General features: G+C 42.7%; 1 protein-coding gene across 1 annotated transcript; it reads left to right on the top strand.

Annotated features, from left to right (window-relative positions):
• The first annotated feature begins 2,167 nt into the window (after nt 1-2,167).
• On the top strand, nt 2,168-8,745 carry npas4l (neuronal PAS domain protein 4 like). The gene is made up of 8 exons (XM_074675959.1): nt 2,168-2,660; nt 4,568-4,713; nt 4,897-4,996; nt 5,088-5,328; nt 5,419-5,528; nt 6,373-6,508; nt 6,598-7,640; nt 8,091-8,745. Exons 1-8 carry the CDS (start codon nt 2,483-2,485, stop codon nt 8,117-8,119), a joined length of 1,983 nt encoding a protein of 660 aa, XP_074532060.1. The 5' UTR covers nt 2,168-2,482; the 3' UTR covers nt 8,120-8,745.
• The last annotated feature ends 6,599 nt before the right edge of the window (nt 8,746-15,344 follow it).

Raw genomic sequence — 15,344 nt, forward strand, 5'->3', positions numbered from 1 at the left:
TTTTAGATCATGTAACAAAAATAATCTGACTCCTTCCTTTTTATATCACTCCAGTCTGACGTTCCCGGATTTATTAATTTATTTAATTTAATTCATGATGAGAGGATGATGAGAGGCTTTAAATGGAGGAAGAGACTCTAAGCTTTCACTCTACTCATCCTCAGACAGCAACAGGTACGAAGTTTCTCCTTTATTTGATGAAACTGATTTTTAAAATCGATCTTCCTCTGCCCCCTCATACTCAGTGTTTCTGACTCTTCGTTTGTTTCAGGATCAAAATGAGGAGTCAGGGCGTCTCCTCTCATCCTCCTCATCCTCACAGAGACACAAAAAAGTCTTCCTGCAGGAGGTCCAGGTCAGTAACACTCCTCCTCCCCCTCTGTTTCCTATCTTCCTCCTTCTCTTCTTTTCCTGCTCTTCCTTCTTCCTTTCATCTCTTCTTCCTCAGTGTCCCACTTCTTGACCTCCTTTTGCATTCTCTTTTTCACCTCCTCTTCTTTCTCTTTCTCTTTCTCCTTCTACACCTCACTTATATCCCTCCTTTCCTTAGTCCTCCCTCACCCTTCCCTGTAGTCCTTTAACGCCTCCTCTTTCTTCCTTTACTTTTCCTCCCTCACCTCCTCTTCTTTCTCCTTCTTTTTCTCTGTCTCCTTACACTCCCTTTTCTTCTCTACTACTCCCCCTAACTCTTATCTCTCCTCTTTCCTTTCTTCTGCTCTGTCTCTCTCTTGTTCTCCTTCTTTACCTTTTCTTGTCCTCCTCTTCCTTCTTTCTACTCCTCTTTTCCCCCTTTCCCATTTCTTTACCCCTTCTCCTCATCCTCTGTTCTTCACTTCTTCTTAAGTTGTGTTCTTCCTCCCCCTCTTTTTCCTTCTTCTCTTTTACCTCCTCTCCCTCTTTCTCAGTCTCCTTCTACTCCTTTTATTCCTCCCTTGTCCTTCTCCCCTCCTATTTCTCCTTCTGTCTCACATTCTTTCCTCCTTTTCAACTCATTTATCTTTACATTTTCCCTTTTCTCCATCATCTCCTCCTCCCCTTTTCTTTCTTGTCTTTCTTCTCCTCTTTACCTCTATTTTAAACCATCTCTTCATACTCCTTTACTTTCTCCTCCTCTTCTTCAACTTTTGGAGTTTTCCTTTTGTCCTTGTTTTTCTTTTTTTTCCTCCACACTATCAAGTCTCTGTCTGCTCCTCCTCCTTGTGCACCTTTTCAATTATCACTTTCATTTCATCTCCTCATCCTTGTCCTCCTGTCTTTTCCTTCTCTTCTCCTCATTTGTTCTTCCTTTCTCTTATTTGCCTCTGTTTTTCTCTCCCTCTTCCTTTTTGTTTCTGTCTTCTCTGTCCTTCTTTACCTCCTTATTTCCCTTTATCATCTCCATCTCCTTTAAGTTCCTTATTTCCTCCTCCTCCTGCTACATCTTTTCTGTCTGCTCCTCTTCATTGTCCATTTTCCATTTTTCTTTTCTCCTCTTCCTCTCTTCTTCTACCTCATTTTCCTGCATCTCTTCTTTTACTCCCTTCTCCTCCTTCCTCCTCTTCCATACTTCCGTTACTCCTCATACTTCACAGTCTGCTCCTCTACTTCCTCCTATTCCTCTTGCTCCACCACCTTTCCCTCTTTCCTCCTCTTTCATCTCGTGTTTTCTCCCCTTTACCACCCCGTCATCTACTTCCACTACTTTCCTTCTCCTCCCTTCACTTCACTCTTCTTCCTCATGCTGTTTTCTCCTCCTCTCCTCTCCTCCTCTCTGCTGCAGCTCCCTGTTGTCTTTCTCCTTGGGGAGTCTTTAATCCGGTGTTTTCTCGTCTGCAGCTGAACTTTCTTTCTGAGGAATAAACTGATTCAGTTTACGGAGACGCTGGAGCATCAAACCATCAAACCGCTTCACCTCAGAGAGCCAGGAACTCACAGACTCAGAGGGAGATGTGTTTTATTTTATGCACTTTTCAATCCGGCTGCAGAAAATACAGAAACAGCACTCAGAGTTTGCAGGAAGTTCACTTTAGACATCTAAATTTTGATTTAAATTTTGGTTGGATTATGGTGTTTGCAGCTATAATCTAAGGTTAAATTTTTCAGTTTGAGTTATGTACAGGTTTAAGACCCCCTGCTTCGATGGTAAACGGTTTAATTTAAATGAATCTGTGTCGATGCGGGGACACACACTGATGTGACAGACCTTTTGTCTCTGTGTGACGTCTGCCTCACTCACAGGACTCCCTCTTTAAAAGGAGCTGCAGCAGAAGGCCGGCCTCCCTCTGAGCGAGCTGCCCACGCTGAGCCTGTGCCGGCTATAAAAGCTGCTCACACACACTCACACACTCAGTCTGCTAAGAGCCAGCCCTCATCTCTGCTACACACACACTCACACACGCTCAGTCTCCACAGGAACCTCTGAAAGAGGACAATGACTGCTGGCACATCTCTCCTCCTATAGGAACATCTTCACTCTGACCTCCTCTTCCTCATCTTCATCATCATGGTGTCTCACAGATCCACCAAAGGAGCCTCCAAAGCCCGGCGGGACCACATCAACCACGAGATCAGGAACATGCGTGCCCTGCTGCCCATCAGCCAGGACGACCAGGAGAGGATGTCCTACCTGCACTCCATGGCCGCCATCTGCACTTTCATCAGGAAGTCCGTCCTGCTGCAAGGTGAGCCCCAAAAACTCAGAATCCAGAGAGAGATTCTGCTGGATCCCTGAAGAGTTTTATTCATTTATCGCTTCAGTTTGACCCTGAATCCTTCCTTATACTGATGAATGTATTCAAACAGAAAGAAGGGAGTTCCAGCATGCTTTTAAAGTTCTTTAAAAGCTGCATGAGCTTTAATGTTTAAAAAAGAAAAAAGACGGGGAGTTGGAAGCAGAAAATGAGCAAAAAAAGCAAGCACTAAACCATGAAAATATTTTTTTAGTCTCATTTAAAAGTCCAAAAAGTTTTGCAGCAAAGTATTTTAAAGGCAGCGAGAAGAAGTTTCTCCAGATTTGGAAGAGTTCTTGTAAAAATGGAGTCAAGAACACCAAAAATCACTTTTCACCACTCAAGAGTCCTAGTTTTGCAACAACCTGAGGAGGGAATCATCAAAAATTTGTAGGAAAAGTATCTCACAATTTAAGTTTCTCAAAGTTTTGAAGAGTTCTGGCAAAGGCGGCTGTGAAAAAACTTCTGTAATACATAAAAAACAGAAATAAGGAACGGAAGTCACTTCATGTAAGAGCTCTTAAGTGTTCAGCAGGGACACTTGTGCAAGCATTCATCAAAGGACTCCTAATTCTGCTTTTTGAATCTTCCAAATGCATAAAATTCTGAAGTTTGGGTGAGTCTGACTCAAAAAGAAGTCCATCCTCCTATCCTTTTTGATTTTCCATAGCTGAAGTTTTATCATAAGTTTGTCCTCATGAATTTTAAACAGAAAGAAGTCAAAAGTTGCAGCATGTCTTTAAAAGTATTTCAAAGCTTCATGAGCTTCAGTTTTTCAAAAAGAAAGGCAAAAAGAAAACTGTGTCAAGAATGAGCTACTGGAAACAACAAAACTACCAACAAAAACCACTTTTGTTCCCACTTAAGAGCCAAAAAGTTTTGCTTCATCCTAAGGGAAAAATCATGAAAAAAAACTGGGAGTAGAAGTTTCTCCAAAAGCTGCTCCAAATCTGGAAGATTCCTGTAAACACCGTCTCTAATGTGTCAAAAAACAAAGTTAACAGCACTCAGCTGCTCCAAAGTGTTCAGTGGTGAAATGTTTTCTTTTACATCAAATGACCCCTGATCACATTTTATAAATCTACTTAACTGTAAAATGTTGAAGTTTTAGCCCCAGAAGAAAAATGGTGTCAGAGCAGAGAAAAACATTTCTCCAAATCTGGATTTTTTTTGCGTAAAGACCTCTGCAAAAAGAATCTACGATGCATTAAAAAAAGCTGTAAGCAACAGGAAATACATCATGCAAGACCTGAGCATGCGTTCATCAAAATACTCCTAATCATGTTTTTTAAATCTTCCAAACGTATGAAATTCTGAAGTTTAAGCTCATGCAACAAGAAACTGCACCGAGCTGAGTCAGAAATGATCAAAAACTCACTTATTTACCATGAAGGAGAGAGATAGAGGAGTGTTTCTCTTTTAGTTTGCACAGACAGAGTAAAGGTTGAGATGATGCAGCAACAGAACAACTACAAAGCATGATTCACGCATCGGTTAGAGAGACTTTTATTGTGGTGAAGATGCAGAAGAAGAAGACTTACTTTGAAAACCCCCAAGGACAACTCTCTGTTCTGTTCTTTTTCTTGCTGTGATGCACCATTTCCAAACAACCTAAATGAAAAACCTGAAGTATATTTTGATGAATAAGATCTGAAAAGGTTAAAACAACCATGAGGAAGTTTCAGGTCCTGTAGATTTTGGCTCCCCCTGCTGGGCTCAGTGTACAGCTACAAACATAAAAACTTCTGCAGGATGTAGTCAAACTCCTCCTTTCAGGTGCATTTATTTCACTTCTATTGATCTATTCCTTCAGATGCAGATTTTTAACCCCACACGGCCGATTTCACTCTCTCCATCAGGTCTCCCAGCTGCAGACGGATTCCTCCACTCTCCTCCGTACGAATCCTTCCTCCCGGCGCTGCACGGCTTCATCCTGGTCACCACGGCTCAGGGGAAACTGGTCTATGTGTCGGAGAATGTGTCTGAGTATCTGGGCTTCTCCATGGTGAGTGTGAGCGTTTACACTGGGTCGAAGGGAGCGAGTTTGTAGCTCCTCTCAGTTGAATATAGATGTTTGCATCAATGAGGGAGGAGAAAAAATTAGTCAACATGGGCACGGTATGTTAGGTTTTCTGCACGATGAGCTTCAATCTGCAGTTTCTAATATTTGAACCTCTTTATTTTGCAGCTGGACGTGCTTCAGGGAGATACGGTTTACGACATGTTGGAGTGCTCTGATGTGGATGTCGTTAAATTGAGCCTGGACCTTGAGAACAACTCGTCCACAGGTGAGTTTAAACTCGTTCATACTGAGTTTAAAATCATTGTCTACACAGTTTAAAGTTTGGGACACTGATTTAATGTCTCCTTCCTCCACAGAGCGGAGCTTCGTCTGCAGGATGCAAACCTCCAAAGCCTTCAAGCTGCAGCACAGTGGCTCCTGCTCACTGTTGGTGCGAGGAAGATACCTGCACTGCTCCTCCTCCTCCTCTTCCTCTAACAGTCAGCCTCTGTTTGTATCTCTCTGCACCCCAACGATCGACCGCCTGCAGAGATCAGACTCTCTCAGCTTCCATAGCATGCACAGACTGGACATGAGCTTCACTCAGGTGTCTCACAGGTAAATATGAACAGACTCTGCACAGAGTAAAGCTTTAAAAGCACATCCTGAACTCTCACTGATGAATATTTGAACTCCTTTTTTCTCTAGTGTTTCGCACTTTTGGGGATATTCTGCAGACGAACTCATCGGACGGTCGTGGTACGGTTTGATTCACCCTGAAGATCTCACTCAGTGTGCTGCTGCTCACAGGAGTTTAGGTAAGAGTGCAAACACCTGCAAGAAAACTCATTTAAACCTGGACTAGATGTAGAAAAACAGAAAAGAGAGCAGGTTAAACAGGAGAGGAGCACCCTCTAAGTTTCAGCTCCATGCACTTCGCTTTAATTTTTGTTTTTCTGACATTTTCCAACATTTTCACTCAAATATCAAAACTTTCTTCTACCAAAGTTTCCAGTTACTTTAGCCTGAACATTTAAATCCATCTGAAGACAAATATCTGACATTGTTGTCTGCTCCTTTAAACATCACCCTCACATGGAACAAAAGAGTAAAAGGATGCATACATGTCACAGTAATACTACAACAAGTCATCATACATCTCTAATTTTGAGGCATCTTCACCTAAATTAGACTTTTTCTCATCTATAGGCGTCAATTTGCTTAAAATAAGATGATCAAAATAATGAAATTAGACTTTTTTGCTCAAATTTTCTGACATTACTTTACACATTTTTGCACAAACTTTCTTCTCTAGATTTCACAATAAAACTCATTTACAATCCTGTGAGAACTAGATCAAATGAGAAAACAAGTTTTTCAAGCTGTCGTAACAGAAAAGAAGTGTTTTAAAGTTTTCAGCTCAGTGCACTTTACCTGTCTTCAAGTTTTTCCAGAAATATTAAAACTTTCTACTCCCAAAGGGACGTATGTGTGGGACATATGTGTGGAACAACATTTCGCATGTCAGACTGAGGACATGTCAGATCCTGGACTCTAAAGTTTTTCTGTCTTTGCTTCTTTGTTCCTGCACAAAAAGCACAGACAGCAGCCTGATTTCTATCCCTGCATGCTTTATAAACGTGTTTGTTCCTCTATGTCCAGTGCAGGCAGATGAAGGCTCCCAGGTGGACATAGTGCTCAGACTCCAGTGCAAAGATCTGTCATGGACCTGGATCTACATCCAGGCTAACAAGCTCCCTGAGCTGCAGGGAGTGAGCTGCACAAACTTCACCATCAGGTACGAGAGTCTGACTGTCCCTGCAGAGCTGGCTGAGCTGAAAGCATGAGGCAAAGTTTCAAACCCTGACTCTGTTTTTCTCTCTGCAGTGAAACGGAGGCCAGGTTTCTGCAGACGAAGATCAGCAGCGAGGCGTTCAAACCGTCAAACTCCTGTTGTTTTCCTGCTCAGCAGCTGCCTCAGACGCAGAGCAGCGGCTTCACTAAAGGTCTAAAAAGACGGAGGATGAGTGAGAGTGAGGAGCAGAGTGGCAGAGCACAGAGAGACTTCATGGCGTCCTCACCTGCTCCCTCAGGTGACGCCCTGGCTCTCTTCACTCCTCCCTACAGCCCCGCCTCCACCTCCTCTTCCTCCTCTTCCTCCTCTTCCTCCTCCTCCCCTCCGCAGGACCAGCTCAGCCATGACTTCCTCATGGATGTGCATGGATACACAGATCATCTGCTCACCTGTCACCTGTCCCCCTCCCAGCAGATGTCCTTCATCCCCTCTCCTCCCCTTTCGTCGTCATCGCCATCCCTTGATTACCAAACTCCTCCCTCAGATTTGCGGTTGGTCCCTGACCTCCTGTCTCTGTCCGACTCTTTGCCCGACCTGTGTGAGAGCTCACCTGACTGCGCTCTGCATCACGACGAGCTCGACCTCCTGCAGCAGCCACCAGGGGGCGTGTTGTCCCAGCATCACCTTCTGCCTCCTCACTCAGGGCTCCTCACCCCTATCCAGTCCCCAGCCTCCAGAGAGAACGACTACAGCGAGCAGGAGCAGGCAGAAATCAGCATCCTGGCCCAGCAGATCTCCTCTCTGGCGAGCAGCTTCAGACCCTCACACGCCGCCACCTGTGAGTGGACGCTTCCTCCTCCTCCTCCTCCTGTGATGCGACAGCATGAGCTTGATGACGGCGTCTTTGAGAGCATCCTTAAAGACTTGGACATGGTCTCCATGAAGAGCTCAGGATTCATGTCTCACAGTTACCAGGCCCAGAAGGAGGAGCTCCTTAGCGGCTCCTCTGGCCTGCAGGGGGCGCTGCTGCCTACTGAGACTTTCGTGGATCCATTTGGCCTGCAGCCGGGACGCAGCGACCAAAACACTGAGTTGCATCAACTCAATGACTACATGCAGAGAGTCTTCCAGCAAGGTGAGAACAAACACACGTGCTGAGGAGAGTTTCAGGGATCAAAGCAGCTGATCCTTTTCCTTCCTGGTCCAGGGACCCAGATCCAGGTTCCTTAGAGAAGCTGCAAAACTGGAATCTAATTAACTGTCTTTGTCTTAGACCAAATCTGAGCCATATTCACCAAACGAGTCCAGTAAAATGTTGTATTTCAAGATATTAGAAGCCAAAAATGACACCTGAATTTTTAAAGTAAGAAAGATCTTTTTTGTCTTAACATTTTAAAATCAGACATTTTTTGGGCTTGTGTGGTGAATGTGGCTCAAATTAAGTCTAATAAGACAACTTAAGTCACCTCTTAACTTCCCTCATCTATTGCTCTGGTGTATCCCTGACTCTTTCCTCTGAATCTTCTCTTGCTGGTTTCATCCTCTGAAAGCTTCATTCCTCTAATGTTCTTCTCTCTCCTTGCAGATGCTCTGGCTGAAGAAAACCTGTACTGAAAGAAGTCTATGACTTCCTCCTCTTGTATGACGTATTGTCAGAGAATCTATCTTCAGTGGATCTGCAGAGAGCAAAGACATTTAGAGGACGTCTTCACCGCCTCTGTGTTTCCCTGTAGAGTCCTTCCAGAGAGCAGGACAGAATCTAAAGTGGATTATCGTCTCCAGGCTGCAGCTTTGTCTCCATTTCCTCAAACGGCTGTCAGGATTTTCTGCTGATGTCTTATTTTTATGAGGAAGGTACTTTTTGAACTGTTAGGAACTGAAGCAGGAGTTTATTTTTCTTAGAACGGTTTACTGCCGAGCACTTTATCAGCGTCACTGCCAAAAGAGTCGATGAGGAGGTTTGATGTGGACTCGTGGGTCGTCATGTCTCAGAGATGTTTCCAGATTTCATTTAGTGCCTTTAAAAGAAGAAGACATTTATTGTCCTATCAGCTCGTCTTATTGCTGTATTTTCTCTTTTATAAAACTTTGGATGCTCCAGAAAAGCTTCTTTAAAGATAAAACCTACCTCAGAGAAACATTAGAAACATTCCATGTCTGACTTTCATTCCAAATATATTTATTTATGAAACACTCACTTAATCGTCTTAATTGTTTTTCTTTTGTTGTTTTATTATTATTTTTTTTACGGTACTGGAAAACAGCGCTACTGAATGTTTGTGTGATTTGTTTTTAATAAATTGTCAATAAATTGAAGACACGTCGAGTCAGCTTCATGTTTAACAGAATTAATTCATCTGAGAAATCGTTAAATTATGTCAAAATTTATCTGACCATTGGGGGGCAATGTGGGGACCATCAAACACAGGCCTGGTGCTTTAGTAAGTTTACACATTTCATTACTGTTTAAACATTTCTCCTAACTTTGTGTTGGCATGTGAGAAAAATCCTGTGAGGAGTTTAAAAAAGCTGATTGAAAAACAAAATGAGAAGAAGACAGGAAGAGTCAACAAAAGTGATGATTAATGATGTTTATGTCACATTCAACCCAAAGGAAATAAGACTTTGAGGATTAACCACCGATTTGTTTGAAGAGGTTCCTTGAGAAGAAAGAATGGAAAGAATAGTAGTGAAGTTTAAGAAAAGAAATGAAATAAAATTCAAAGAAAAGGTTAAAAAAAAAGGAAACGTGAAGGAAAAAAAGAATTCGAATGATAAAAAGGAAAGGAAAGGAAAGGAAAGGAAAGGAAAGGAAAGGAAAGGAAAGGAAAGGAAAGGAAAGGAAAGGAAAGGAAAGGAAAGGAAAAACTGGAAAGGAAAGGAAAGGAAAGGAAAGGAAAAACTGGAAAGGAAAAACTGGAAAGGAAAGAAGAAGAAGGGAAGGGAAAAAAGGAAATGTAAGGATAAATAGGAAATAATAGAAAGTAAAGAAGGAAAAGAAGGAATGGAGAAAAAGAGAAGGGAAATGACAGAATGCAAAGAAAAGTAGAAAGAAAGAAAGAAAGAAAGAAAGAAAGAAAGAAAGAAAGAAAGAAAGAAAGAAAGAAAGAAAGAAAGAAAGAAAGAAGGAAGGAAAGGGAACTAATTAAAAGGAAAGAATGGAAAGGCAGGCCAGGAATGGAGAGAAGGGAAAGGGAAGAAAAGGAAGGGAGGGGAAAAGAAAGAAAATTAAGGAATTTACTAAAAGGAAAGAATGGGAAGGAAATGAATAAATAAACAAAAGTAAGACAGAAATGGAAAGAAAAGATGTAATGGGAAAGAAAAACACAAGTTGTGTTTTTCCACTGAGCTGTAAGTCTGCACTGAAAAGTTTTATGAGGCCAAATCTGGTTCAACTCCCAGGTAATGTCACTCACTTCATGTCTTCACTGGCTCTCTACACCACACATTTCCTGTCTCTCTTTACCTGTGCTACTGAAAAAGGTAAAAAAAATACTCTATAAACAACATTAACACTTAAAATGATCACTTTTATTCTCCAGATGTACTCCACACTCCCTCTGCTGGAGTTTTTCTGCCTCTGCAGCCATGCTTATCTTCATGTATCACCACCCTCCTGATGCTTTTTCAGAATTTAAATCAGTTCATTTGGATTATTATGTAATAAGTAGATCAAATGCTGTCAAACATCTTCTTTTTCTCCTTGTCTCTCTGATGTCTCCTCCATGCTTTTCTGCGTCGTTAAACCTCAGGTGAACTCTTAGAAGTGATAAGTCATCACAACAGTCACCGAACCTCACAGTCTCTGTGTCGCCAGCTTGGGCCCTGGCAGCCGAGTTCCTCTGAGACTCTGAATGTGGATGAGATGGAGGCTAATCCTACGCTGACCCACTTTCATAACTGCCGAAAAATTGGAAAGTTGAGTTGCCAAAATGCTGCGGTGTTCCTCAACGGGGTACACAAGCCAGCAAAGATATGAGAGCTGGAGGAGTTAATGTTTATCTGTGTGTCAGAGAGAGACTCCTTTAACACGACAGCCATAAAGTGAGCCATTGTTAATATAAAATCATTGATTAATGCAGCTTTAAAAGCGCTTTTTATAGCAACTGTTATAACAAACAGCTCCTCTGTGTGTGTTTTATGTGCTGCCTCTCTGAATCTGATCAGATAAACATCCCCACATCCTTGTGCACTCAGCTCCTCACTGCTCCATCGATTTTAACATATTGTGGCCGATGAGGGCATCCAAAGCATGCACCGAGGAATCAATGACACGTCTGCGCAGACCTGCAGAGAGGAAGAGTTTGACTGATGGTAAACAGAGGAGCAGCTGCAGAGATGGGAACAAAAAGCTCACCCACAGTCAGCTGCTGCAGTTTGTGCAATGCAGAGCTTCTTTTTTGCCATGTGCAATATAAAAACCACCACTAGATGGAGTCATAGCTCCAACAGGCTACAGCTGACACAGATATCTGCATGTCATTAGTGAGATAATGCCCAAACGAGGTGGAAATAAAGAGGAGGAGGAGTGTGAAGGTGTGTGTGCAGCGACTGGAGCACAAAAGGACACGATTCAGTTCATTCATGAGCAAACAGTCCAGATGCCACCTCGTCTCCATGGAGACCTAATTAAGAGTGATGTCTGTTGGAGGGAACAATGGCAGATAAAGTTCTCTAACAAGTCTCCACATCTGCTGCCTGCAGCGCACAGCGTTACCTGGAACATTAATGATTTCCCAGAGGCCCCGTGACACAGAGTGCAGGCATAGGCGCATTCGTCCACACAGGGAGATTGCAGGAATCCACCTCATCACTCCTTACGCATACACAAACACACACAACAAACATGCATACACACTCCTGCCTCTTAAGATCACACAACAGCTACAGTTTTTCTCTTTCAGCTTCAGTTGCAAAATTGTCGAAGAACCATGTTGAGTCGTGTTAGAGAAGAGGTTCCTCCTTTAATAATTGACCTCTAGTGAAATATTTTCAAAGGTATGATTCTCTGAGTAACAGCCTGACAAACCCACATCCTGCAACTGTTGGATAATTCCTGTTGCAATAAAGCATCACACTTTCATCTTCTCTAAAAATAAAATGCCTCTGCATCAAATTTGTGGTGTACCTTACACAAAGGTCTGCAAAGCTCATGAACAGAAACCTAGTGCTGCCAACACTTCAGTAAGGAAAGCTGTTGCATTGGCCGTGTTGCTGCTCCTGGCTGTGTTGCTGCTATTGGCTGTGCTGCTGCTACTGGCACAGGTACCAACTGGCGCTGGCACTTACTGGTACTAGCACCTCCTGGCTGGCACCCCTTCACACTGGCACCCATTGGCACTTGCCACTGGCACTGGCACTCACTAGCACTGGCTAACACTGGCACCAACTGGCATTGGGCTCCAATGGCACTTACTGTCAGTGGCTTGCACTGGCACTGGCTATTGTGTGCCACACTGGTTGAAGTGTGGCATTATGGGAGACACAGAAAGTGTGTGTAAACACTGCTAAAATGTTTAGAAATCAACCCTCCTCCTTTAGCCGAGCTTAGGGCTGGCCAAAGTGACACAAAAGAGATACTGAGATCCCCCAGCCACTGGGAGGGACTGCTGCATGAGCAAGGAGGACTTATCAGCCTATGAGTGGTTTTGAATGGGGGAGGGGCCTAAAGCAATTTCAACATCTGCTTTATTGTCATTGGCTGACACTTCCAACACCAGAGTCTCCACAGCTGTTGATTCTACTCCACCTCAGAGCAGGCATCCTGTGATCTCCTGTAGAGTGTATGCCCCAAAAGTCCTGTCTCCAACAAGTGGTTCAGTTTGGTTCACCTCGGTGATATACGCATTTTGTGGCGTTTCCATTGACAAATCCTGGGAAAGGTCAAAAAGTTACTGAGACAAACTTATTGGTACCCTTCTGTTGGGGTGCCAGACATACCGACCCAACCCCAGAAGGTGGAGCTACAACACTGCAGTCCATTGACTAGTCAAGAGAATTGTCATTTCCTGTGCGACAGCAGCTGTTATATATCTCCTTCTCAGACAGCCTAGCTAGCTAAACCAAAGTTTGTTTGACCCTGTAGTGAGGGCGGGCCTGAGTGTCGTGGAAGGTGGTAGGAAGGCAATCACAGCGCAATTCTTTTCCAACCAGGTGTGTCTTTATTTACAGTGCGTTAAAACACGTGTTAACTTAACAAAAAAACAACAAAAGTTCAAACTGAAATAAAGCTAATGAAGTCATAATTAAACTCAAAATAAGGCACGTGTTTGAGGCAGCACGGCCCCCTGCTCTCACCCCCCCAACTGCGACTGTCCCCCAGCTTTATAACCTGCCCAAGTGCCGATTAGTTGCAGCTGAGTGGACGACCTGACTCACAGGGGAGTGCTTACAGCATCCTTGAAATTAACCCCAGAAACAAACTCTTGAATTTATCTTTAACTAATCTACTCAATTAAATAAGTCACCACAAAGAAATCTCAAACTTTTAATGAAACAAAATGCATCAATTAAACCCTGAAAAGAAACGAATCTCCACACAAGAAACCCCTGCAAATGGTTTGGCCCAGTGATGTCACTAATGACATCACCAACTCTATAAAAAGGCAGGAAGTGCAGGGCCATCCCTTTCCGTCAGCAGATCCATGAGATGTACTAACAAAGAAACAAACAAAGGTAAGTATGAACAAAGAAACAAACTAATGAATACTGTGCACTTTAAACTAAATAAAGTGATTTGATCAACTTAAGACTGTGTGATTGCTTTAAATTACTTTGTACTGTGATGAAAAATGTAACTTACTGCTAACACAACCAAACCCGGGATAGTAAGTGCTGCAATGTTACAAGGACAAAAGTAAAGTAAGGCAAAAATTAACAAATGTGCAAAGTAACTTTTAAGGAAACATTTGATGCTTTTAAGTGACAAGTGGGTGTAATAAAGCAGGGGTCTCACCCACTTCGTCACAGACCCACACACCAATCACAAAGAAGACGAATTGCTGGATTGTCTTCCATTGTTGCTCTAGGTTTATTGTTGTGTTTTTCTTCTTTGTTGGATTTATCAGCGGGTTACACTGTGTCATGCTGCTAGGTAGTGTAGCTGACACAGCTATTGGCATCCAGCTTACACACTGCTTGCCAAGAGGGGGCACTGTTGGCTATGGAAATGCAAACAGGACCGGTCTTTATCGATCCAACTGCTAAAAAAAATCAGTTGAGTAAAAGTCTTAAAGTAGCTTAAATTAAAAGTACGCTATGAAGAGGATCTATTTTAATTGGACTGCCTCACCACCTTATGGCCCAGAGTTTCACACACACTGTCATAAATGACTTTGAGTGAGGTGTGTTTTTGTTTTGGAATTGAATGGAGATTGGATTGCAACAAATTTTCTTTGTTCGAGACAATTATTTTTTACTGGACACAGCATGCCAAGGTAAGGTATTTATGAGTAGAGTTATGTAGCGATACAGTTTCAAACTTGACACCAAGCAAATGTAGTAGCGCTATCGGCAGCCCAGTGTATCTGTAGGCTAATGTGACAATAAGGAAACACTTTCAGTTTGTATGAAGTAGCTGTCTATATTTAATGCAGCTGGCAGTACAGTGCTCTGAGACGTGTCTGTAATGTGTAATGCCAGTGAATCGTGGTTATGTCCTCCCTGCATCCTCTGAAAACCTACGTCGAAAGTGTAATGAAGTACATTTACTTAGTGCCATTACACCATTGCAATCCAACCTGTACCAAACTGTACTGATCCATACCAGACCACTTGATGGAAACAGGGCGGAAGAGACTCAGACAATAACTCATCATATCGTCTGCATAAAGTAAAACAACATTTCTGACTGATCCAGAAAACAGAGTCCCCAAAAAAGCCCAGAGGGAAAAATAAAAAACGAAATGTGTTTGAACAAGACCTGGGAATTGTGCTTTGAGTTAGTCAGCATGTGTATGAAATCAGTTGCATGCTATTAATATATATCATATTTATATTATAATGTATACAAACCTGAAAGTTTAGCTTTTGCAGACAACAGTGGAACAATCTGTAAAAAACCCCAACTAAGTTTAAGATTCTCCAATGAATGTAGAAGGATTGGTGTCTGTGCATCAGCTGCTGTTTGTGTGAAGATGATAGTAAAATGCATAATGAATAAACACTCTCTCATTTTATCGCCACTGCTTTGCTTAATGTGTCACTTCATTAAGACGGCCTCTGGGATTAAATTAAAGGAGGAGCCGGAGAGGAAAAATAAACCTCTGATTCTGTGATTCAGATCTGAGATATGGGAGGAGGACGAAGACGACTCCATGCAGCTCTCCTCTCTGCCGTGATGTCTGGAGGGCTGATGCTGATGGACAAGAGCATCAGAGCTGCTCGTGGATGGATTCCGTCTTTATCTCCTGTGAATCTCTTTCATGATTACCTTGTTTACCCACAGGGGAAAGAAAACGTAGATGCATTCATACGGCAGGCCTCAGGTGTCTCTGCTGTACCTTCATTTATTTACAGGCTTTATACTTTTATTGTGTCTGCCGCCCAGCCATATGAAGCTTATCTTGAGTTTCACATTCACTCTGAAACAGATGAAGACTTAGAAAACCGTCCAGAAGAAAATAAGAGTCTGTTTGTCAGATCGAAGCAGAAGCACAGATGATACTTGTCAAGGTCACGGAGAGGAGCCATGAGGAAACAGGAGCTGTTACTCTGTGTTAGCCTTTTTATTCCTCTCCACATGCACTCGCTTCTCCGTGTAGAATTCATTTCTCTTCTTGTCTCATGTAAAGCAGCTTCTGATTGTTTCCAGCACCTCACATTTCCATTCCTACAATGC

Source organism: Halichoeres trimaculatus, unplaced genomic scaffold (assembly GCF_033239565.1).
Source record: "Halichoeres trimaculatus isolate MK-OKI-2021-1 unplaced genomic scaffold, fHalTri1.1 fHalTri1_scaffold_8, whole genome shotgun sequence".
In the NCBI taxonomy this organism is placed as follows: Eukaryota; Metazoa; Chordata; class Actinopteri; order Labriformes; family Labridae; genus Halichoeres; species Halichoeres trimaculatus.

Coding starts and splice junctions, on each gene's coding strand:
- npas4l (XM_074675959.1), top strand. CDS start 2,483: ATGGTGTCTCACAGATCCACCAAAGGAGCCTCCAAAGCCCGGCGGGAC. Junction 4,997..5,087: donor TGAGAACAACTCGTCCACAG/GTGAGTTTAAAC, acceptor CTTCCTCCACAG/AGCGGAGCTTCGTCTGCAGG. Junction 6,509..6,597: donor TGCACAAACTTCACCATCAG/GTACGAGAGTCT, acceptor TTCTCTCTGCAG/TGAAACGGAGGCCAGGTTTC.